The following is a 26828-nucleotide window of genomic DNA, read 5'->3' on the forward strand; positions in this document are numbered from 1 at the left end:
CAAACTTACTAACTATACCTCTTCTGCTCACATCCAAATCATTTATATAAATTATGAAAAGTAGTAGAGCCAGCACCGATCTTTATGGCACTCCACTGAATACAGGCCTCCAGTCTGATCAACAACCCATCACCACCATCCTCTGTCTTACACCTTTGAGCCAGTTCTATATCCAAGTGGCTAGTTATCCCTGTATTCCATGAGATCTAACCTTACTCACCAGTCTCCCATGGGGAGCCTTGTCGAAAGCTTTACTGAAATCCATACAGATCACATCTACCGCTCTGCCCTTATGGGTCCTCTTTGTTACTTCTTCAAAAAACTCAATCAAGTTTGTGAGACATGATTTCCCATGTTGACTATCCCTAATCAGTCCTTGCCTTTCCAAATACATGTACATCCTATCCCTCAGGATTCCCTCCAATAACCACCAACATCAGGCTCACTGGTCTATAGTTCCCTGGCTTATCCTTACCAACTTCTTAAACAGTGGCACCACATTAGCCAACCTCCAATCTTCCGGCACCTCACCTGTGACTATCGATGATATAAATATCTCAGTAAGAGACCTAGCAATCACTTTGCTAGCTTCCCACAGAGCTCTAGGGTATACCTGATTAGGCCCTGGGGATTTATCCACTTTTATGCATCTCAATACATCCTGCACTTCCTCCTCTGTAACATGGATGTTCTTCAAGATATCACCAACTATTTCCCCACATTCTGCATCTTCCATGTACTTTTCCACAGTAAATACTAATGCAAAATACTCGTTTAGTATCTGCCCCATCTCCTGCGGCTCCACACGAAGGCCGCCTTGCTGATCTTTGAGGGCCCTATTCGCTCCCTAGTTACTCTTTTGCCCTTAATGTATTTGTAAAAACCCTTTGGATTCTCCTTAATTCTATTTGCCAAAGCTATCTCATATCCCCCTTTTGCCCTCCTGATTTCTCTCTTAAGCATACTCCTACTGCCTTTATACTCTTCTAAGGATTCACTCGATCTATCCTGTCTATATCTGACAGAGGCTTCCTTCTTTTTCTTAACCAAACCCTCAATTTCTTTAGTCATCCAGCATTCCCTATACCTACCAGCCTTTCCTTTCACCCTAACAGGAATATACTGTCTCTGATCTCTCGTTATCTCATTCCTGAAGGCTTCCCATTTTCCGGCCATCCCTTTACCTGCGAATATCTGCCCCCAATCAGCTTTTGAAAGTTCTTGCCTAATACCGTCAAAGTTGGCCTTTCTCCAATTTACAATGTCAACTTTTAGATCTTGTCTATCTTTTTCCATTGCTATTTTAAAACTAATAGAATTATGGTCACTGGTCCCAAAGTATTCCCCCACTGATACCTCAGTCACCTGCTCTGCCTTATTTCCCAAGAGTAGGTCAATGTTTGCACCTTCTCTAGAAGGTACATCCACATACTAAATCAGAAAATTTTCCTGTACGCAGTTAACAAATTCCTCTCCATCTGAACCCTTAACACTATGGCAGTCCAATCTATGTTTGGAAAGTTAAAATCCCCTACCATAACTACCCTATTATTCTTACAGATAACTGAGATCTCCTTACAAATTTCTTTCTCAATTTCCTGCTGATTATTAGGGGGTCTATAATATAATCCCAATAAAGTGATCATCCCTTTGTTATTTCTCAGTTCCACCCAAATAACTTCCCTAGATGTATTTCTGGGAATATCCTCCCTCAGTACAGCTATAATACTATCCCTTATCAAAAACGGCACTCGCCCTCCTCTCTTCCTTTCTATCCTTCCTGTAGCATTTGTATCCTGGAACATTAAGCTGCCAGTCCTGTCCATCCCAGTCCTGTCCATCCCTGAGCCATATTTCTGTAATTGCTATAATATCCCAGTCCCATGTTCCTAACCATGCCCTGCGTTCATCTGCCTACCCTGTTAGGGCTCTTGCATTTAAATAAATGCAGTTTAATTCATCAATCCTATCTTTTTTTCTGCTTTGTCCCTGCCTGCCCTGACTGACTCACCTTTGTTCTCAACTGTACCAGCTCAGATTGAAATCTATCCTCACGATCTCCCTGGATCCTACTGGCTCATAGCACCAGGAGTAATCCAGATATTACTATGCTTGAGGACCTCCTTTTTAAATTCCCGCCAACTCTCTGTAATCTCCCTTCAGAATCTCAACCTTTTCCCTTCCAATGTCATTGGTTCCAATGTGTACAATGACCTCCCTCTCCGCCTTGAGAACCTTCTGCACCATCTCTGCGACATCCTTGATTCTGGCATCAGGGAAGCAACACACCATTCTGATTTTTCACTGCTGGCCACAGAAATGTCTGTCTGTACCTCAGACTAGAGAGTCCCCTATCACAATCGCTCGCTTGGAATCCGACGTATCTCTCATTGCATTAGAGTCAGTCTCAATATCAGAAACTTGGCTGTTTGTGCTATGTTCCCCTGAGTATACATCACCCCCTACATTTTCCAAAATAACATACTTGCTTGAAATGGGGATAGCCACAGAAGACTCCTGCACTACCTGCCTACCTCTCTTACCTTTCCTGGATTTAACCCATCTATGTGACTGTATCTGCAACTTTTCCCCCTTCCTATAACTGCCATCCATCACATCCCCTTGCTCTTGTAAATTTCTCATTGCTTCTAACTGTCTTTCCAACCGATCCATTCGATCTGATAGGATTCGCAACAAATGGCATTTATTGCAGATATAATCCTCAGTAACCCATAAACTCTCCCTAAATGCCCACATCCAACAAGAAGAGCATATCACTCTACTAAGGGCCATATTTGCTTCTTTCAATTCACAGACCCAGAAAATAGCACTGTTTTATTCCTCTACAAAACACTGCTCCAGGTTAATTTAGTACTTATGGCTTATATTTTAAGGCTAATCGAGAGATATAGCTCAATAAAACATGCAGAGTTATTTTAAGGCCATGCTTACAATTCACTTATCTGCTTCTGTGCTGTGACCTCTCCCAGATAGGTTCCTCCAAGATCAGTTGTAAATTTCACTTTTTTAATTTTCCCAGTCACACTCCGATGTCCAGCGATACATTAATTCAACAGCAAAGGCAGTAACTGCTAACTCTGTCAGTTAACAATGTGGGTTTCTTTCTCTCTCTCTCTCCTGCGCTGACCTCACCACGTGCTTCCTTTGTCTGTTCTTACTCCTTTTAAAAGTGCTGTTGTTTTGACTTTTTTTTTCTCCAAAGTTCCAAAACAATGCAACAGCATATAAAACAGTAAATGCTGCTCCTGGAATTTGAGGAAATCACCTCCAACACCTAAAACACCTCAAAAAAGGAGCAGCTGTTATAGCTACAAATTTTTCCCGTCCTCTGTCTTGGATTACCCAGAATCCTAATTGATTGATCTTTGAAAATTTCCAGTGGTTATGTTGTGGGAGCAGGAAAAGATAACGCAACTGAGGGTGCTTTGGTTACTATCAGTTAAGTAAAAGAGAATCAATAAGAAAAATTGAAGGAGGATTGTATTGTTGATCATGTCAAAGGTTTCCAGAATGTCAAGGACAATAGTAACATCAACTTGTGATCATCTGGTGTCTGGTAGTCTTAAAAGATTCGAAGACATATCACAGAATCATTCTTCTTGAAACCTCTACCTGAAGATAGGCACAATAAACTTCATCATAGCTAGGTCAAGGAGACCAATCTCAAATCCACTCCTGGAGAAACAGGAGCTGAACCCTATACTATTGACACTAATCTGATCCGTACCAACAGCCCAGTCAACTAAGCTAACCAGCTGGCCAAGGAATTCAAGTTGTGACAACTTCATGTACTTCAACATGCATGTTGTAACCTAGCACTTGTGAAAGTAAAGGCTCTGAAATTTTTTCATTGCATAACTGATCAAGATTCTCTTCCACACATACCTCCTGCCATTGGTGTATATTGGCAGATTTGCAAGTCAGGTGAAGGAGCCTTGGATGACAAGAGAAGAGGAGCTTCTCATCAAGAGAAAGAAGGAAGCTTACTTAAGTTTGAGGAAGCCAGGATTGGCACAGTTTTTGAGGGTTACAGGGTAGCTAGGAAAGAACTCAAAACTGGACTGAGGAGAGCTAGGAGACAGCACGAAAAACCCTTGGTGGGAAGTATTAGAGAAAACCAAATGTGTTCTACACTTGCATGAGGAATAAGAACATGATCAGAGAGAACTTAGGGCCGATCAGAGATAGTGGAGGGAACTTGTGCCTGGAGTCTGTAAAGGTAGGGGTGACTCTAAATGAGTGTCTTGCTTCAGATTTACTAGAGAGAGGGATTTTGTTGATTGTGAGAACACTGTGGACCAGGTTAATAGGCTTGAACAGATTAATATTAAGACAGTGGATGTGCTATAAATTATGGGAAGCAACAAGATAGCTAAGTCCCCAGGGCCAGACCAGATGTATCCAAGGTTACTATGGGAAGCAAGGAATGAGATTGCTGAACCTCTGGTGATGATCTTTGCATCCTCACTCTCCACGGGAGTGGTACTGAATGATTGGAGGAAGGTAAATATTGTTCCTCTGTTCAAGAAAGGGAATAGGGAAATCCCTGGGAATTACAGACCAGTCAGTCTTATGTCTGTGCTGAGCAAGATACTAGAAATTCTTCTGAGAGATAGGATTTACGGTTATTTGGAAAAACGTAGTTTGATTAAAGATAGTCAGCATGGCTTTGTGAGGGCAGGTCATGCCTCACAAGCCTTATTGAGTTCTTTGAGGATATGACAAGACAAGTTGACGAAGATCAAGCAATTGATGTGGTGTATATGGATTTCAGTTGGGAATTTGACACGGTTCCCCACGGTAGGCTGATGCAGAATATTAGGAGGTATGGGATACAGGAAAATTTGGCTGTCTGGGTACAGAATTGGCTGGCCAAAAGAAGACAGCGAGTGGTTATGGAGGCAGAATATTCTGCCTGGAGATTGTTAATCAGTGGTATCCTGCAGGGATCTGTTCTTGGGCCTCTGCTCTTTGTACTTTTTATAAATGACTTGGATAAAGAAGTGGAAAGGTGGGTTAGTAAGTTTGCTGATGATACAAAGATCGGTAGTATTGTAGATAGTGTCGAGGGCTGTTGCAGGTTTCAACAAGACATTGATAGGATGCAGAGCTGGCAGATGGAGTTCAACATAGATAATGTGAAGAGATTCATTTTGGAAGGTCGAATTTGAAGCTGAATACAGGATTAAAGACGGGATTCTTGGTAGTATGGAGGAACAGCAAGATCTTGGGGTCCATATACATAGATGCCTCAAAGTTGCCATCCAAATTAAAAGGGTTGTTAAGAAGGCATATGGTGTTTTGGCTTTCATTAACAGGGAAATTGAGTTTAAGAGCCACGAGACTCTTCCCCAGGGCAGAAATGACCATCACAAGGGATCATAATTTTAAAGTGATTGGAGGAAGGTATGGGGGAGATGTCAGAGGTAGGTTCTTTATGCAGAGAATGGTGAGGGCATGAAATGCACTGCAAGTGGTGGTAGTAGGGTCAGTGCCATTAGGAACATTTATGTTGTATAAATGCTGTACAATCACATGGACAGCAGTAAATTGAGAACGCGTGAAAGTGGATAAATCCCCAGGACCTGATCAGGTGTACCCGAGAACTCTGTGGGAAGCTAGAGAAGTGATTGCTTGGCCTCTAGCTGAGATATTTGATTCATTGATAGTCACAGGTGAGGTGCCAGAAGACTGGAGATTGGCTAACATGATGCCACTGTTTAAGAAGGGTGGTAAAGACAAGCCATGGAACTATAGACCAGTGAGCCTGACCTCGGTAGTGGGCAAATTGTTGGAGGGAATCCTGAGGGACAAGATGTACATGTATTTGGAAAGGCAAGGACTGATAGGGATAATCAACGTGGTTTTGTGAATGGGAAATCACGTCTCACAAACTTGATTGAGTTTTTTGAGGAAGTAACAAAGAAGATTGATGAGGGCAGAGCAGTAGATGTGATCTATATGGACTTCAGTAAGGCACTCGACAAGGTTCCCCATGGGAGACTGATTAGCAAGGTTAGATCTCACTGAATACAGGGATAACTAACCATTTGGATACAGAACTGACTCAAAGATAGAAAACAGAGGGTGAAGGTGGAGGGTTGTTTTTCAGACTGGAGGCCTGTGACCAGTGGAGTGCCACAAGGATTGGTGCTGGGCCCTCTACTTTTGTCACTTACATAAATGATTTGGATGCGAGCATAAGAGGTACAGTTAGTAAGTTTGCAGATGACATCAAAATCAGAGGTATAATGGACAGCAAAAAGGGTTACCTCAGAGTACAACAGGATCTTGACCAGATGGGCCAATGGGCTGAGGAGTGGCAGATGGAGTTTAATTCTGATAAATGCAAGGTGTTGCATTTTGGCAAAACAAACCTTAGCAGGACTTATACACTTAATGGTTAAGGTCCTAGGGAGTGTTGCTGAACAAAGACACCTTGGACTACAGTTTCATAGCTCCTTGAAAGTGGAGAAGCAGGTAGATAGGATAGTGAAGAAGGTGTTTGGTATGCTTTCCTTTATTGGTAAGAGTATTGAGTACAGGAGTTGGGAAGTCATGTTGCGGCTGTACAGAACATTGGTTAGGCCACTGTTGGAATATTGCATGCAATTCTGGTCTCCTTCCTATCGGAAAGATGTTGTGAAACTTGAAAGGGTTCAGAAAAGACTTACAAGGATGTTGCAAGGGTTGGAGGATTTGAGCTATAGGGAGAGGTTGAACAGGCTGGGGCTGTTTACCCTGGACCGTCGGATGCTGAGGGGAGACCTTATAGAGGTTTACAAAATTATGAGGGGCGTGGATAGGGTAAATAGGCAAAGTTTTTTCCCTGGAGTCGGGGAGTCCAAAACTAGAGAGCATAGGTTTAGGGTGAGAGGGGAAAGATATAAAAGAGACCTTTAGGGCAACATTTTCACGCAGACAGTAGTATATGTATGGAATGAGCTGCCAGAGGATGTGGTGGAGGCTGGTACAATTGCAACTTTTAAGTTTGGATGAGAGTATGAATAGGAAGGGTTTGGAGGGTTACGGGGCCAGGTGCTGGCAAGTGGGACTAGATTGGGTTGGGATATCTGGTCGGCATGGACGGGTTGGACTGAAGGGTCTGTTTCCATGCTGTACATCTATATGACTCTATGAGGTGTGTAGGTTTGGTTGATCTTAGATAAAGATAAATGCTCAGCACAACCATGTGGGCTGAATGGCCTGTACTATGCTGTACTGTTCTATGTTCTTTGTTCTGGTATTCAACTTGTATGACTCATTCTGAATGAACCTTCCTTGGCCACAAAGTTGTCGAGTGGGAAGATGAGCTTTGAGGGTAATCTTGCAATAATATAAAGACAGACAGCAAGAGTTTCTTTAAATGCATTAAAGAAGAGAGAAGCCAAAGTGAACATTGGTCATGAAGAGAATGAAGCTGGGAGACATAATGGGAAATCAGGAAATGGCAGAGAAGTTGCATTAGTACTTTGCACCAGTCTCCACAGTAGAAGACATTAATAGTATTCCAAATTACTAAATTATTAAGGGGCAAAAGGAGGAGAGGAAATACATACACTAATTATCATGAGAGGAAAATGTGCTTGTGAATCTAATAGGATTAAAGACACATAGGTCCCCTGGACCTGATGGGATACATCCTAGTATTTTGAAGGGAATAGCTACAAAGATAGTGGATGGACTAGTAATAATCTTACAGAAATCTTTAAACTCTGTAGAACTCCAGAAGATTGGAAAACTCCCAATGTAACACCTTTATTTGAAAGGAAGAAGACAAAAATCAGGTGGCAATAGATCAGTTAGCATAACATCTGTTATTGAGCAAATGTTAGCCTATTATAAATAATGTAATAGCAGAGCATTCAGAAATACATAATATGATCAGGCAGAGTCAACATGAAATGGAAATCATACGTGATAAATTAATTAGTATTCTTTGAGGAAATAACAATTTTTATAGATAAAGAGGAAGCAATACGTTTGGACTTTAAAAAAGCATTTGATATAGGACCACACATTTGGCCACTTAATAAAATAAGAACCCATGGTGTTGCAGGTAATATATTAGCATGGATAGAGGATTGGCTAACTAATAAAAGACGGAAAGTTGGGATAAGGTGGGCATTTTCAGGATAGTAATCTGTAAGTAATGGAGAGTTACAGGTTTCATTGCTGGTGCCACAATTATTCAGACTATACATTAATTGCTTGGATTAGGAAAATAAATGTACCATAGTCAAATTTGCAGATGACACAAAAATAGATAGGAAGGCAAGTGGTGAAGATTACACAAAAAACTCTGCAAAGGGATATAGATAGATTAGGTTAATGGGCAAAAGCTTGGAAGATGGAATACACTGTAGGAAAATGTGAGGTTATGCACTGTGGCAGGAACAATTGAGGAGCTAATTATTATTTAAATAGGCAGAGATTGTGGACAATTACAAAACACAGGAATTTTGGGAGTGCTCAAGAATTAATCACAAAATGCTAGCATCCTAGTTCAGCAAGTAATAGGGAAGGCAAATTCCTCTATTTCAGGGGGGATGGAGTATAAATGTAGAGAGATTTTGCTAAAGCTCTCCAAGCCGACAGCTGGAACAGTTTTGAGCCCCTTATCTAAAGAAGGATATATGGCATTTGCAGCAGTCCAGAGAACATTCACTGAGCTGACACTGCTTGTGGAGAAATCTTAAGAGGAGAGGTTGATTAGTTGGGCCCATACCCACTGGAGTTTAGAAGAATAAGAGACAACCTTATTGAAACCTACATGATTCTTAGGAGACTTGACAGGGTAAATGTGAAAAAGTTGTTTCCCCTTATGGGTGAGTCTTGGACCAGAGGACATAGTCTCACAATACTGCAGGAAAGGAAGAGGGGTAAGTAGTGATGGTTAAGGAGCATATTGCAGTGATAGAAAAGGAGGTTATCTCAGAGCATTCAAGGATGGAGTCAATTTGGCTAGAACAATGGAATTATAGAGCAATGCATTACATGGGTTTGTATAGTGTACAGACCACCAACTAAGGGAAAACATGTAGAACAAATCTGCAGGGAAATTCAAGAGAAACACCAGGATTATTGAGCAGTTATAATTGGAGACTTCAGTTTCCCCAGATATAGACTGGGATACTGGTAATGAAAGGGGCTTCAAAAGATAGGTGTTCCTCAATTATGTCGGGGTGTGCTTCCTACAGGATATGTGTCCAGTCAAACAAGGAGGGATGTATGTTTGGATCTGATAATGAGATAGGCCAAGTGGATCAAGTGTTTGTGGGGAATGTTTAGGAGACAGTGATCATTGTATTATAAGGTTCAGGTAGGTGTTGGAAAATAAAATACAACAATCCAGACCAATAAAAATCAATTAGTTGAGAGCTGACATCAGTGAGGCTACAACTGAGCTGACAGGATTGATTGAAATAGGAGGTTGGTAAAAATATCAGTAACTAAGTAATGGGCCATCTCCAAGGAACAGATGATTTTGGTATATTCAAGTTATACTGCCTCCAGTGCAAAAGGTAAGACAAACAAATCCAAAGTACCCTACGTGTCAAATGAGATAAAAATTAATATTGAAAGGAAAGGTTGTGCTTATGACATGTGTAAGGCAGGAAATTCGATTGGGAATCAACAGGAATGTTAAAGGTGGGTGGTGAGGTGAAAAAGCCAATAAGGAAAACGAAGAGGAACTATGAAAAACACTAGCAGTAAACATAAAGGAAAATCGTGAAGTCTTCTATCAGCACATAAACAGCAAAAGAGTTGTTGAAGGATGTGTAGGTCCAATCAAAGTCCAGAAAGGGTATTTACAGCAGGAGGCAGGAGCATGGCTTAAGAAGGAAATGAATACTTTGCATCTGCCTTTACAAAAGAAGATGCTACCCAGACTGTAGTAACAGAGGAAGAAACTCTGTCACTAGAAGGGATCAAAAATAATAAAGTAGAAGTCTTTCTTTTATTGGTTGAGGAACTGAGTACAAGAGCCAAGATATCATGTTGCAGCTTTATAAGATTTTGGTTAGGCCAGACTTCAAATATTGCATTCAATTCTGGTCACCATATTACAGGAAGGGTGTGGAAGCTTTGGGAGGGGACAGAAGAGGTGCTGCCTGGATTCAAAGGTATGTGCTATAAGCAGAGGCTAGAAAAACTCAGGTTGTTTTCATTTGAGCGGTGGAGGCTGAGTGTAGACTTGAAAAATATCTATATAATTATGATATGCATAGATAGCTCAGACGGTCAGAATCTTTTTCCCAGAGTCGAAATGTCTAATAATAAGGGGCATGCATTTCAGGTGAAAGGAGTAAAGTTCAAAGGAGATGTGAGGGGCAGGTTTTTTACACAGAGAGTGGTAGGAATCTGGAATGCACTGCCAGGGGTGGTTGTTGAGGCAGATATGATAAGTACATTTAATGGACTTTTAAGTGAGCAAATGAATATGCAAGGAACAGAGGTATCTGGACCAAGGGAAACAGAGATTTATTTCATTTACCATCATGTTCGGCATAACATGTGTCGAAGGTCCCATATCTGTGCTGTGCTGTTCTATGTTCTAAGTCTTTGATAGATTGTTGGCCCTTATATTTAACAAGGTACCAGATGCATCCATGGATTTTGAAGGCAGTGGGGGTAGAAATTGTGGAAGCACTGGCCATAATATTTCAGTCTTCCCTGGTCTGGAAAATTGCCAATATTATGGCCTAGTTCAAAGAAGTTGAAAGGCCAGTTCCAACGATTACAGATCAGTTAGTTTAACTTCAGCAGTGGAGAAACTTTTTGCAAACAATTGTTTGAGATAGAATAAGTTGTCTTGTGGAAAAGGTTGTGTTGATTAGGATGATTCGGCATGGATTTCTAAAGCGAAAATCATATTCAGCTAACTTGCTGGAGTTTTTTGAAGAGGTAACAGAAAGGGTTGATAAGGGTAACACTTTTTGATGAGGTACACGTATTTCCAGAATGCATTTTCTATAGCAGACTTTTGAGGAAAGTTAGAGGACATGGATACAAAGTTAACTGTGTGACAGAAAACAGAGAGTAATAGTCAATGGATAATTTTCAGTCAGTTTGTAGTTTGTAGTGTAGTTCCCCAGCAGTCAGTATTGGGACTCCTTCTTTCTTGATTTTTAAAAATGTATTCGTGGGACAGGGCATCGCTAGTTGGCCAACATCTTTATTGCCCATCCTTGTTCACCATGAGAGGTTGATGGTAAGTTGCCTTCATGAACTGTTGCAGTCACCAAAGAGTAGACAGACACACAGTGCCCGTAGGAGGGAATTGCAGGATGTTGACCCAGTGACAGTGAAGTAATGGCAATACATTTCCAAGTCAGAATGGTGAGTGACTTGGAGGGGAACTTGCAGATGGAGATATTCCAATACAGCTATTGTCCTTGTCCTTCTAGACTGAAGTGCTCTGGATTTGGAAGGTGCTGTCTATGGACCTTTGGTGAATTTCTGCAGTGCATCTTGTAAACCGTACACACTGCTGCTGCTGAGCATCAGTGGTGAAAGTAATGGATGTTTGTGGATCCAGGTTTTGTTGCATTTGGGCATGGATTGCTTCAGTATCTGAGCTGGTGGGGTTGAACATTGTGCAATCATCAGTGAACATCCCTACTTCTGATCATACGATGGAGGAAGGGTCATTTATGAAGCAACTGCAGATGGTTGGGCCTAGGGCATTGCCCTGAGGAATTCCTGTGGTGATGTTCTGGAGCTTAGATGACTGACCTCCAACAACTACAACCATCTTCCTACATGCCACATATGACTCCAACCAGCAGAGAGTTTTCTCCCTGGTTCCCTTTGATTCCAGTGTTCCTTGATGCCACGTTTGATCAAATGCAGCCTTGATTGCAAAGGCTGTCACTCTCATCTCAATGCTGGAATTCAGCTCTTTTGACCATGTTTGAACTCAGGCTGCAATGAAGCCAGAAGATAAGTGGCCCTGGCAGAATCCAAACTGGGCATCATTGAGCAGGTAGTTGTTAAGCAGGTACTGCTTGATAGCACTGTCGATGACACCTTCCATATGTATAAATGATCTAGATTTGGGTGTGCAGAGGACAATCTCCTCATTTACGAAAGACACTAAACTTGGAAGAATGGTAAACTATGAGGAGGATAGGATAGATTGGTGGTTTGGGTAAATTGGTAGCAGAAGAGGTTAAATGCAGTGAAGTTTGGATGATGTACTTTGGTTGGAAGATCACCGAAAGACAATGTAAAATAAAAGTTATATTCTAAAGGGGCTGCAGGAACAGAGGGCCCTGGGTGTATATGCAAACGACACATTGAAGATGGCAGAATAGGTGGAGGTTGCAGTAAATAAAACAATTTTGTCACCTTTATTAATAGGCGCACAGTATGAGAGTAAGGAGGTAATTTCAGACTCATACAGGTCACTTGTTAGACCTCAGCTGGAGAACTGGATACTGTTGCGGATGCTACATTATAGGAAAGATATGAATGAAGTGGAGAGAATGCATAAGCAGCTTATTGGTATGGTTCCAATTATAGGAAACTTCAACTCTGAGGCTATATTGAGGAACTTGAACTATTCTTCCTGGACAGAAGTAGATTAACAGGAGATTTGACTGAGGTTTACAAAATCATGAGGGTGTACTCAGTTGATTACACTGGGGGAAACAGTTTCTGCCTGTAAAAGAAACAAGAGTGAGGGTGGATAGATTTCAAGTGATGTGAGAAAAAAACTTCCTTCCTTGCAGCAAGTTGTTAGGGTATGGAAGGCATTGCCTGGAAATGTAGAGGGAGGTTCAATTAAGGCATTAAAAAAAACATTTTATGATCATTTGGATAGTAAGAGTGTGCAGGAATATGGGGAAATGGCAGAAGATTGGCACTAGATAACAGAGCTAGTGGAGGCACAATGGCCAACATAAAATTTCTTGAAATTCTGTGAAAATTTTCCAAGACGTCAATTCTAATCTGTATTCCATCTATTTCTACTTCTGGATAAGGTTTGCATTTTCATTAATTGCATTCACTTACATCTTTATATAGTTCTTTTATATAGTTTCTTTCATATCTTAAAAGGCTCCATCCTGTCTTCAAACTTACATTTGAAATGGAGCTGTCAAATGAGCTCCTGTTCTTTGATGTTGTTGCGAAATCAGCCAGCAGATTATCTATTACTGTTTACTGCTGGTCTTCACTGGTCAATATACATAATAGGATTCCTTCACTTGCAATACATAGGATTGGGTTTATCAACAGCCTTAATAATAGGGCTCAAGCCCCATGTGCAAGTAATGCTGAAAAAGAATGTATCAAAATGATCTGCAAGATAATAACTAAACTGATCATATCATTTCACACATTATATCATACAAACTCATGGATAAGCTTAAGACATGAAAAGTTCTATAAAGGACTGGACCTCATCTTGAAAAATGACCAGTCTACCTCAGATGTCCCTCAAATCTGAGCAATAAACGTTGCTAACTGTTTCATGCTTTTACTATCCAGTAGCAATATATGTGTTTTTCCACATGAGCAGGATGCTGTTCCAATCAAAGAATCCCTACAGTTTGGAAGCAGGCCATTCAGGCCATTGAGTCCACACCAACCCAACAAAGAGCAACCTGCCCAGACCCAGCCCATCACTGTAACTCTGCATTTCCTATGATTAATCCATCTAGTCTGCACACCCCTGGACACTCTGGGCAATTTCAGCATGGCCAATCCATCTAATCTGCGCATCTTTGGGCCATGGGAGGAAACCAGAGCACCCAGAGGAAACACACACACACACGGTGTGGCGAAACTGTTCCTTTTACAAGGTTAAGTTGTCCTTTATTTTTCAGAGAGGTTCTAAATGACACATGTTATGAAAAGTCTGAGTTTGGATGGGTTTTAGGGCCAATTTGTTTACAGCTAACAGATATTGCCTCAGGCTGAAGGCTTTAAAGTATTGAAAACTAACACTTGTATTGAGAAAGGGGAGTGGCCACTTGTCCCAGATCAGCTTTTCTCTGGTTTGGTGTTTTTTGTAGCAGTAGTGTGAAAAGCTGCTAGAATTCATAAGCAAGCTCAGGCTGGTCCTCTCTCTCTGATTTCAATCCTGAAAGAACTTGTGTTTGATTTTACTTTTGTGCCAAGGGGTGTTTATGGGCATTGTTGCAAGTATTTTGGAACAGCATCATTAAGTGGGATGATCTGTTGGGTTTTTGGATAGTATACATTATTCGGTATTCTGTTTTCTGTTCTCTGTGTTTCAGTTGGTAATCTTGTAAATAAATGTTGTTTGTTTAAAATTAAGTGATTTGACCAGCTGATTCTCTCCTGGAATACCCACTTTACACCTGCTTAAAACAACTAGAAAGATTAGGGTCTGGGCCACCTTCCTGAAAGGTTTTGAGGCATCTGGCCTAGTCCATAACAATGGGGAGAATGTGCAAACTCCACACAGACAGTCACCCAAGGCTGGAATCGAACCTGGGTCCCTAGCGCTGTGGGGCAGCAGGGCTAGGCATTGAGCCACCTTGTTGACTATCAAGCCAAGAAAACATTCGGCCCATCAAATTAGTCATGTGATTTACAACATTCAGTACTGAGGTGATGCTAGGCATGTAGGCTGTATGTCCCAAAACACTGGTAGACCATATCAAGAAGCATATCCCTCTGGTTGTACACAACAAGCAGGGCACTTGCTAACTGTACCCAACTAGCCCATACTTGTAAACATCAAAACACAGTCTGCAATATTATGGGTGATTCTGCAATTGGCCAACATTTGCTAAATAATATGGAGAATGTAAACATTTACACTGACAATCAATTTAAGGCTTTGCAGTGTGCCCTGCAAGCTACATATCTTCATACACAGGGCTGGTACGTTACTGAGATAAAGAACATCTCCAAAAACTGCATTGTTTCAACTCAACAAAATAAATGGCCACCATTCTCTGATTCATTTCTCAGGAAAATTCCTTGACCCATCAAAGGGCAGCACGGTGGCACAGTGATTAGCAGGCTGCCTCAAAGTGCCAGAGACCTGGATTCAATTCCCACCTCAGGCATCTGTGTGGAGTTTGCACATTCTCTCCATGTCTGCGTGGGTTTCCTCCCACAGTCCAAAAATGTGCAGGTTAGGTGAATTGGCCATGCTAAATTGCCCATAGTGTTAGTTGTAGGGGAATGGGTCTGGGTGGGTTGCTCTTTGGAGGATCAGTGTGGACTTGTTGGGCTGAAGGGCCTGTTTACACACTGTAGGTAATCTAATCTAAAGTCAATCTGCCTGGTGTAAAATCTAAACAAAAGCTTGGCAGTTAATTGTCAGTCATCACCCAACTGATAACTTGCATGGTGAACATGCTAAATTCTCATAGCAAGAAATAGAGCTCAATTGCCAACAAGTAAACAGAATAAACATTGTTCTCCTCTTACATTTGCATTTCTTGTTAATACTCCTGATAAGTGCAGTTGAAAAGTTTCAACAATGCATGTCATTATACTGACTGGAAATAGACCCTTCAATCCAACTCATCTGCATCAACCAGTTATCCTAAACTGATCCAGTTCCTTTTGCCAGCATTTGTCCCACATCCCTCAAAACCTTCCTATTCATGAACCCTAGATGCCTCTTAAATGGTCTAATTGTACCCATCTCCACCATCTACGCTGGTATCCTATTCCATACATGCACCACTTTCTGTGTGTAGAAGTTGAGCCTCAGATTCCTTTTAAATCTTTTACCTCTTACCTTAAACCCTCTAGTCTTGGACTCCCGTACCCTGAGAAAAAGACCTTGGCTACTCACCCTATCCATGATTCTCATTATTTTATAAATCTTTATAAGGTCCCTAGCCTCTGACGCTCCGGGGAAGGTGGGGGGAGGAATAAAAGCCCAGTATATTCAGCCATTCCCTATAGTTCAAACCCTCCAAACCCAGCAACATCCTTGTAATTTTTTTCTGAACTATTTCACGTTTCCCTGCTCTTCCTTCAAACACACTACTCTGACATTGGGGTAATCCCTGGAGTTGTTAAACCAATTTGCACCAATTTAATAATAGAATGACCTGCACCCATTTTGCACAGTTATTTATCACATTCTCAATTTGAGGGCCTATTTTTGAAGCACCTGATGTCAAAACCAAATGTTAATTTTCTTGAATACATAAACTTGAAACCTAATAGCTGTTACACTGTTCTTTTACAAAATGAGTCAGAAGTGCATCCTAACATATATGGATAGCTTGATTAAAAATCTTCAAGATGAGTTACCAATAAGCAGGGGAGGTACTGGCCTCTAACGAATACAAATAAACTACCTGTCTTGGCTTGACAGCCCTGGCAACTTAATCATTTAATTGATACCTCAGGGTCAATTTGGCTGACCTTGTAGATTCGCATGGCACCAGATCTGAGTCAGTAAAATGGGAGCAGACTAATTTGTGCACTCTATATATTATATACAGTTCTGCAAGAGAACTCCATATTGATCTAAAAATGCAAATTGGTGTTTTCTTTAATCTGCTGATTCCTACTTCACCACGACAAGGGTGTTGACTACAATTCCTCTTCCCCCCGGTCTCAAGATCATCCATAGCTACTCCAAACATCAGTCACACAGTAACTAATCAGAGCACAATTGCCCCAAGTATACTGCATATAGCATTTTTCAGTGTTGAACTTCAATTTCCACCAGTCTGTCTAGTGAGCTCATTTGGATGTCTCGACCTACCTACCAGATTGTACTCGGTCATCATTCCAGATAGGAACATGTGCTCATATGGCCAATTTTTGGTATAGTTCTCGGTGTATGCTGAAAATGAAGATTAGGAACTGTAGACAATGCAAGATTAAGTCTGAGAAAATCTACTCAGGACTTTACACTGCTTCAACAATATTCACCGAAAAGGATTAGCTGCTTCTATTATTTTATTCAACACATTATACAAATATCACCGCAACTATTTAGAAATTTCATTCAGTCTTACTTTCCTAATAAAGTTTTTTTTCATTCCGGCAGAATCCAATGCGAACTAAGACCCGGCAGGAACCATGTCTGCAAAAGCTTTCGTCTTCTAGCCAGTACACCCAAAAGTTCACTGTTACTTTTCAAATGTACACGCCCGGTTTTTATTAAACTGGTAGTTTATCGTAATATCCTAAATGTTGGAGATCGGATTGTTAACAGAACAAAATAATTTGCATCTATTTAGCAGGTTGTTAAAAATGCGTAAAAGGTTTTCAGAATCTGACCCCCGATAAGTGCAGACGAATAAACGACTAGTTAATGTGCAGACATCCAACAATTCCTGTGTTTGTGTGCAATTAGTGTCAGTAATTGTGAAGGATAGACCGAAGCCTGAAATTACATTCGCAGAGGGCAGACATTCACCAGACTGGAATGCAACGGGCTCTGCCTTGCAATGTTTGTGTTTTGATAACAAATGCCTTAGAAATATTTGAGCTCTAAAAGAACTTTCCATACACACAAAAAGTTGCCAAAGGTCAGCTAATTTAACTCTCCGCGATATAACTGCATTATTTAGTACATGACACATTCCTTTGTCTTTCTAATCTATGTGTCTACCCACTAAAAATGGTGGGGGTGGGGGGTGGTGATGTTTAAAATAATATCAGAAAACCTTTAAAGAAATCGTGAAACATAACCCCGCTTTTAAATTGTGTTTCAAATTTGTATTCCCAATTATTTTTCCAGCCCGTTCCCAGTTTTATTTCCATTATGGCGCGTTTTTTTGTGAGTGGAATTCGAACTGAGAGTTAGACTCTGCCGCAGTGCACGGAAACAACTTTGAAAACCCCTTCCCATTTATCTCTCAGTCCCCTTGGCCCACAAGCCTCATTCTTGATAAAGGCCGAAACGTCGATTCTCCTGCTCCTCGGTGCTTTTCCAGCACCACACTCTGATCTACAGCATCTGCAGTCCTTACTTTCTCCAACTTTGAAACTAAACCGCCCAAGACTGATTAGAGATGACCACAAAAGTTACATGCACACCAAATTTGCACAATAAAACTACGGTCAAATCTGTCAGTTTTTACTATTTTACCTGAGGAGTAAGTTATTTTGATAGAGTTGACTTATCAGTTTATTTTCCTTTTTAAGGTTTCTTTTACAACTTCTGCAAAATAATAACCATCGACCAACTGGATCGTCCACAGTGACCACTGTGGCATAGCAGATATATCATTAGGCACATGGAACACTAAGGTCCCCTATCATCCAGCTCCAACAGCAAAACACTTCCCAGTCTCTTGGAAAATATTTGTCATTTTTCATATCATAGGCATCTCCTACATATTAGGAAAACATTTATGATGAAATATTGTCTCCAATGTGCCAGTTTGACCTTTGGCCAGCTAATTGAGGATTTGAGAGCAAGGGTAAGGGTTCACCAGCCAACAATGATTGCTGAAGGTAAAAACAATGACTGCAGATGCTGGAAACCAGATTCTGGATCAGTGGTGCTGGAAGAGCACAGCAGTTCAGGCAGCATCCAACGAGCAGCGAAATTGACGTTTCGGACAAAAGCCCTTCATCAGGAATCCTATTTGCTATGGAGATTTTAACATCCTACAGCAGTCACTAGAGAACTACCTGCAACAATGCCTTCAGAGGATCCTTCAAATCTATTGGTAAGATATGTAGTCGAGCAGCAGCATTCTCTCCTAAATTTACTTGCCAAACACCAAGGTGCTAATCACTCAAAACCAACTGTGCTGATGTGTGTCTGCATGTGTAAGGGGTAGAGGAAGTTATTTGCATGCCTGACACCAGACTTCTCAGGCAACTGCTCAACTTAAACTCATTCGAGGCATGAGATGCTCAGGAGCACAACGGAAAATCTTTAGGGCTGTCCTCAGAAAATCTCAGGTTAAATCCCAAGGAACTTTCCAATATGCAGTTTATGTTACAGGGATGGTTATTCAAACGCTTATAGAAATATTCCAAAGTCTTGATTGTTCCAAAAGTTTATCTTACCTGATCTGGCCTATACTGTTAATGAATTCCTGATGAAGGGCTTATGCTCAAAAAGTCGATTCTCCTTCTCTCAGACGCTGCCTGACTGGCTGTGCTTTTCAAGCACCACACTCTTTGACTCTGTATATGAATTCAGACCAACAGCAAAGTAGTTGAGTCAAGTACCTTCAGAAATAGCCCAACAAACTAGTCATAAAGTCATACAGCATGGAAACAGGCCCTTTAGTCCCACTCGTCCGCACCTACCAGACATCCCAATCTGAACCAGTCTCATTTGCTAGCATGTGGTCATTGTCCCACTAAATCCTTCCTATTTATATACCTATCCAGACGCTTTTCAAATGTTGTAATTGTACCCGCCTCTACCACTTCCTATAGCATCTCATTTCATACATATACCAACCTCTGCATGAAAACGTTACCCCTCAGGTTCTTTTTAAATATTTCTCCTCTCACCTTAAACCTATGCCCTCTAGTTTTGGACTCTCTCAGCCTGCTGGTGGATTTCTCAACAATTGCTCCTGGTGATCGTACAAACCTTTTTGAGGTCACTTCTCAGCCTCTGATGCTGCAGGGAAGAAAGCCCCAGTCTAGTCAGCCTCTCCCTATAACTCAAACCAGGAACATTCTTGTAAATCCTTTCTGCACCACCTCAAGTTTAACAGCATCCTTCTTAATAGAAAGGCAATCAGAATTGTATACAGTATTCTAAAAGTGACCTCACCAATGTCCTACACAACCACAACATGACATCCCAACTCCTATACTCAATATTCTGACTAATGAAAGCAAGCATGCCAAACACCTCTTCACCACCTTGACAACTTTCAAAGACTCCACTTCTAAGGAATTATGCACTGGCACCACTAGGTCTCATTGTTTAGCAACACTCCCCAGGGTTACACTATTATCTGTTTAAGCACTATCCTGGTTTGCCTTACCAAAATCATCTTCGGAGAAGCAAGACACTAATCACTCAAAACCAGCTTATCTGACGCGTGTCTGTGTGTTTGTGTGTAAGGGATATCCATATTAAACTCCATCTGCCACTCCTGGATCCATTGCCCAACTGATCAAGATTTTGTTTTCTCTGAGATAATCTTCTTCACTATTCATTACACCACCCATTTTGGTGTCATCTGCAAACTTCCTAACCATACCTCTTATATTCACACTCAAATCATTTATGTAAGTCAGTTTATCAATTTACAACAAAAATGTTAAGTAAAACCTCAATGAATTAACTAACATTGGTCTAGGCCCGAGACAGGGAGACACTGCAAACTCTTCCTTCCACACTTCTAGGTACAGTCAGTTAGTGTTCTTTCAGCTAATGTTCCAGAATCCTCCATCACCACCCCAGGTATGTCTTGTGGCAGGACAATGCCACTGGAGGTAGTAGAATAGTGTCATACAGAGGTGGCACAGGAAATCTTCAATGTTAACTCTTGGATCTCTTGAACTTACATATCATAAAATTATATCTGGACAAAAAAAAATCTTCTGTCAAATGCAGTCTAGTCTTCTGCTTCAGTCACTGAGCTGTACTTCTCAAATTTGCATTCTACTTGGAAGAAGCACTGTTGTATGACTGCAGAAGGTAATCAAGGATGGAGCCATATCTAACATAAAGGCATGTGGTTGTGGTTGCAGGAGGACAAACATTTCAATACCAGAATAGTTCTACAAGAGATCCTCAGGGTTACGTTCTTGACCTAACCATCTCTACCTGCTTCACGAATGAACTTCCCAAAAGTTAAGAGTGGATATGTTTCTTTATGACTCAGCAGCATTTAATATCAATCATAACTCCAATCCAATTTTGGCTGATAAGTGGCAAACAATATTCATGTCAAGACGTTTTGCTATATTTAATCATTTCTGCTTAAGATTCAATGGCAAAGTCATGGCTAAATCTCCACCCTTAAAATCCTGGTTGTTTCCATTGACCACATTGGTAACAAAAAGATCAGCTAAATGATCGATCTGGCTACAAAAGTAAATCAGAGGCTGGGTATTCTTCAGTGTGTGACTTTCCTCCTAACTCTACAATGTCTTTCCACTATCTACAAGACAAAGTCAGCGTTGAGATAGACTATTCTCCACTTGCCTAGATCAGTGCAGTTCTGAAAATACTCAAGAAATTTGATGCCATCCAAGACAAAGCAGTCTGCACTCCAATGGTATTCCATCCACTACCTCAAACATATACTCCACCACCAATACGTAGTGGCAATACTGAGTATAATTTACAAGATGTATTGCAACACACCAAGGCTGTTTTGACAGCACCTTGCAAACCAATGACCTCTACTTCCTCAAAGGACAAGGAAAGGAGAAACCTGGAATTCCACCAGATAAAGGTTTCTAGCTCATATTGGCAGAACACAAATTTTGAAAAGTTTTGGGAAATAGTTTATAGAGCTTTCAAGGCTTTGTGGACCAGGTTCTTTCACAGCCCAACTAGCACAGATGATATTTACTGTACTGGGATCCTTAATCCTGTGACAAGGTCTTGAGCGAGGTCTTGGTGATGATTTTTTTAAATCAGTAAGGTAATAAATTGTACTCAATTAACTGAGCAATAAACCTTTGAACAATATAGTTTGAGCATGGTTCTTTGGCAGATATAACTGTTTCCATAATGAGTTGTTATGGATGACACATTAATTGGAAAGTATCTGGATTTACCAAACTGAACTGATTATTATTGCTGGCACTGCTGCAACATTTTCATTGGCATTTTATATTCTTACTCTGTCATAGTTTTGTTGCATCTGGTTTCAGGCACACATTTAGGGGTGGATTGGATAATAGACACAAACCTGTGACACCTGCTACTATAAAGCATCTGTATATGTGCAAGAAGTGCTCCCTCCCCTCCCCCCCCCCCCCCCCCCCCCCCCAATACGGTGATACAAATAAACATGATATTACAGAATCACCAGATTGTTGCAGCACTGATGGGCAACCTATGGTCTGCTGCGGAGGGTCCTATGGGACAGTATCCCTACCTCTGAATCAGGAGGTCTGATTTCAGGTCCCACCTATCCAGAGGTGTGACCAATATATCTAAACAATTTGATGTTTTTACAATCCATCAATACCTGTGCTGCTATCACACCCCCAAAACAAATAATTCGCCTTGTGACATGACCCCCATATCCCTGTACGTTCATTCTTTTTGTATAATAATGCAATTCCCTCTTGAATGCCTCAACTGAATTTACCTCCACCATACTCACAGACAGTGCATTCCTGATCATAACCACTCACTGTGTGAAAAGCTTCTTGTGTCCCCTTTGCTCCTTTCCCATTGATCTTAACTCTGTGCCTCTCAGTCTTGATCCTTTAAAGAGTGGCAGCAGTTTTTAGTCTGCTTTGTCTGCACTTTTCAAGATTTTGAATACCTCTGTAGGCTCGCCTCAATGAAAACAGTCCCAAATTTTCCGGTCTGACTCTATAACCGAAGTTTCTCATCCCTGGACCCATTCTTGTGAATCTTTTCTACACTCTTTCTGATGCCTTCACATCCATCCTCAAGTGTTGGAAGGGGACTAATATCCTGGCAGGGAAATTTGCTAGAACTGCTTAGGAGGATTTAAACTAGTAAACTGGTGGGACCCAGGGAGATAGTGAGGAAAGAGATCGATCTGAGATTGGTACAGCTGAGAACAGAAGTGAGTCAAACAGTCAGGGCAGGCAGAGACAAGGTAGGACTAATAAATTAAACTGCATTTATTTCAATGCAAGGGGCCTAACAGGGAAGGAGAAAGTGAGGACCGCAGATGCTGGAGATCAGAGCTGAAAATGTGTTGCTGGAAAAGCGCAGCAGGTCAGGCAGCATCCAAGGAGAATGAGAATCGACGTTTCGGGCATGATTCCTGAAGAAGCCCGAAACGCCAATTCTCCTGCTCCTTGGATGCTGCCTGACCTGCTGTGCTTTGCCAGCCTAATAGGGAAGGCAGATGAACTCAGGACATGGTTAGGAACATGGGAAAGGGATATCATAGCAATTACGGAAACATGGCTCAGAGATGGGCAGGACTGGCAGCTTAATGTTCCATGATGCAAATGCTACAGGAAGGATAGAAAGAGAGGCAAGAGAGGAGAGGGAGTGACATTTTTGATAAGGAATAGAATTGCAGCTGTGCTGAGGGAGGATATTCCCGGAAATACGTCCAGGCAAGTTATTTGGGTGGAACTGAGAAATAAGAAAGGGATGATCACCTTATTGGGATTGTATTATAGACCCCTCGATAGTCAGAGGGAAATTGAGAAACAAACTTGTAAGGAGATCCCAGCTATTTGTAAGAATAATAGGGTAGTTATGGTAGGGGATTTTAACTTTCCAAACATCGACTGGGACTGCCTTAGTGTTAAAGGTTTAGATGGAGAGGAATTTCTTAAGTGTGTACAAGACAATTTTCTGATTCAGTACATGGATGTACCTACTAGAGAAGGTGCAAATCTTGACCTACTCTTGGGAAATAAGGCAGGGCAGGTGACTAGGTGTCAGTGGGGGAGCACTTTGGGGCCAGCGACCATAATTCTATTCGTTTTAAAATAGTGATGGAAAAGGATAGACCAGGTCAATTTTGACGGTATTAGGCAAGACCTTTCGAAGGCTGATTGGAGGCAGATGTTTGCAGGTAAAAGGATGGCTGGTAAATGAGACCACAAGAATCCAGAGAAAGTATATTCCTGTCAGGGTGAAAGGGAAGGCTGGTAGGCATAGGGAATGCTGGATCACTAAAGAAATTGAAGGTTTGGTTAAGATAAAGAAGGAAACATATGTCAGGTATAGACAGGATAGATTGAGTGAATTCTTAGAAGAGTATAAAGGAAGTAGAAATATACTTGAGAGGGAAATCAGACGGGCAAAACGGAGATATGAGATAGCTTTGGAAAATTAAATTAAGGAGAATCCAAAGGGTTTTTACAAATACATTAAGGACAAAAGGGTAACAAGGGAGAGAATAAGGCCCCTCAAAGAGCAGCAAGGCAGCCTTTGTGTGGAGCCAGAGAAAATGGGGGAGATACTAAATGAATATTTTGCATCAGTATTTACTGTGGAAAAGGATATGGAAGATATAGACTGTAGGGAAATAGATGGTGACATCTTGCAAAATGTCCAGATTACAGAGGAGGAAGTGCTGGATGTCTTGAAACGGTTAAGACCTGATCAGGTGTACCCGAGAACTCTGTGGGAAGCTAGAGAAGTGATTGCTGAGATATGTGTATCATCAATAGTCACAGGTGAGGTGCCAGAAGACTGGAGGTTGGCAAAAGTGGTGCACTGTTTAAAAAGGGCGGTAAAGACAAGCCAGGGAACTATAGACCAATGAGCCTGAACTCGGTGGTGGGCAAGTTGTTGGAGGGAATCCTGAGGGACAGTATGTACATGTATTTCAAAAGGTAAGGACTGATGCATGGGAAATCATGTCTCACAAACTTGATTGAGTTTGTTTGAAGAAGTAACAAAGAGGTTTGATGAGGGCAGAGCAATAGATGTGATCTATATGGACTTCAGTAAGGCACCCGACAAGGTTCCTCATGGAAGACTGATTAGCAAGGTTAGATCTCATGGAATACAGGGAGAACTAGCCATTTGGATACAGAACTGGCTCAAAGGTAGAAGACAGAGGGTGATGGTGGAGGGTTGTTTTTCAGACTGGAGGCCTGTGACCGGTGGAGTGCCACAAGGATCGGTACTGGGCCCTCTACTTTTTGTTATTTACATAAATGATCTGGATGCGAGAATAAGAGGTACAGTTCGTAAGTTTGCTGATGACACCAAAATTGGAGGTGTAGTGGACAGCAAAGAGGGTTACCTCAGATTACAATAGGAGCCGGACCAGATGGGCCAATGGGATGAGAAGTGGCAGATGGAGTTTAATTCAGATAAATGCGAGGTGCTTCATTTTGGGAAAGCAAATCTTAGCAGGACTTATATACTTAATGGTAAGGTCCTAGGGTGTGTTGTTAAATAAAGTGACCTTGGACTACAGTTTCATAGCTCCTTGAAAGTGGAGTCCCAGTTAGATAGGATAGTGAAGAAGGCATTTGATATGCTTTCCTTTATTGGTCAGAGTATTGCGTACAGGAGTTGGGAGGTCATGTTGCAGCTTTACAGGACATTGGTTAGGCCACTGTTGGAATGTTGCATGCAATTCTGGTCTCCTTCCTATTGGAAAGATGTTGTGAAACTTGAAAGGATTCAGAAAAGATTTACAAGGATGTTGCCAGGGTTGGAGGATTTGAGCTACAGGGAGAGGCTGAACAGGCTGGGGCTGTTTTATCTAGACCGTCAGAGGCTGAGGGGAGACCTTATAAAGGTTTACAAAATTATGAGGGGCATGGATAGGATAAATAGACAAAGTCTTTTCCCTGGGGTCAGGGAGTCCAGAACTAGAGGGTATAGGTTTAGGATGAGAGTGGAAAGATATAAAAGAGACCTAAGGGGCAACTTTTTCATGCAGAGGGTGGTACGTATATGGAATGAGCTGCCAGAGGATGTGGTTGAGGCTGGACAATTGCAACATTTAAGAGGCATTTGGATGGGTATATGAATAGGAAGGGTTTGGAGGGATATGGGCCGGGTGCTGGCAGGTGGGACTAGATTGGGTTGGGATATCTGGTCGGTGTGGACAGGTTGGACCGAAGGGTCTGTTTCCATGCTGTACATCTCTATGACTCTCTGACTCTATGTTGCCATCAAAACTATAGTCAATACTTCAATTGAGATCGAACCGGTATTCTGCGTAACATATTAAAACAAAGAACTGCAGACGCTGGAGACCTGTAACAAAAATAGAAATTATTAGAGAAACTCAGCAGATCTGGCAGTAAATATGGAGAGAGAAACAGAGTTTCGAGTCCAGTGACCATTGGAAGTGTTAACGATGCTGCCAGATTTCATTCGTTTCTCCAGTAATCTGTTTTTGTTTCAGCATTCCATACATGTTCAAAATTACTTCGGTACTCTCATATTTTCTGCCCCCATAATTACAACCTAAGATTAACATAAAGCTAAAACAGAACGCCAGTGAATAAGTCCAAATTTCTTCAATTGTCTCATGTCGACAACGTTCTGCGTTATGTTGTCATGATTTTCCCTGTGACGATTTCCATCTTTATTATTCAGCGTCGATTCGACTCCTTTATGAAAATTGTTCAACATGGTACTACTGTGAAAAGCACTTATCAATGTGTTGCGAACTCAGAGATTTTCCTTACCAAAGGGCAACGTCCCTGGGCGCAATACACTTTTGGTACATAAAACACAATACTAATATGCATCTTTATCCAATGGACAAATGCAAGCCTGGATTTTTTTTTACAAATGTTCTTCAATATCTATAACAGAATATAATAGTAATCACAGTTTTATTTCGTCAGTTTCGCATATAAAGTTGCGACCATGATTATGAACAACCACACTGACCACAGCAGAGAAACAGCCGAGAGCTCGCAAGTTGCCGGAAATAACTCCAAGCAGTCTGGCTAATATTTGTGACTGCCTTACGTATGTTCATTCAATTTGAATGTGATTATGCATATCTCGAGGGGCACACAAACCGAATATGTAAGTTATTTCTGCACTGCAACACGAGACTGTCACTACAGATCTGGAGAACTTAAAGAGCAAGGAATAAACTGACAAGCCAGGAGGGAGGCAGTCTCCCGGTGAAACGGGGCGGGGCACAGTCTTTGGATTGGCCCTGGACGCTTTCGGTCAGGTTCAGGGCTCCGCCCAGAGAGCTCGGCAACGCCGCCTCCCTGCTCAACTTTCACTGGCGGTTGCTTTGGGAACACAGCAA

General features: G+C 41.4%; 1 protein-coding gene across 1 annotated transcript in view; it reads right to left on the reverse strand.

Annotated features, from left to right (window-relative positions):
* Nucleotides 1–17078, reverse strand: part of tmem135 (transmembrane protein 135) — a 556007-nt gene extending 538929 nt beyond the window's left edge. The window contains exon 1 of the mRNA XM_060825966.1: nucleotides 16995–17078. Within this exon, the coding sequence (XP_060681949.1) occupies nucleotides 16995–17018 (24 nt within the window). The 5' untranslated portion in view covers nucleotides 17019–17078. The remainder of the gene's footprint in view (nucleotides 1–16994) is intronic.
* Nucleotides 17079–26828: the final 9750 nt, after the last annotated feature.

This window comes from Hemiscyllium ocellatum, chromosome 6 (assembly GCF_020745735.1).
Source record: "Hemiscyllium ocellatum isolate sHemOce1 chromosome 6, sHemOce1.pat.X.cur, whole genome shotgun sequence".
Taxonomy (NCBI): domain Eukaryota; kingdom Metazoa; phylum Chordata; class Chondrichthyes; order Orectolobiformes; family Hemiscylliidae; genus Hemiscyllium; species Hemiscyllium ocellatum.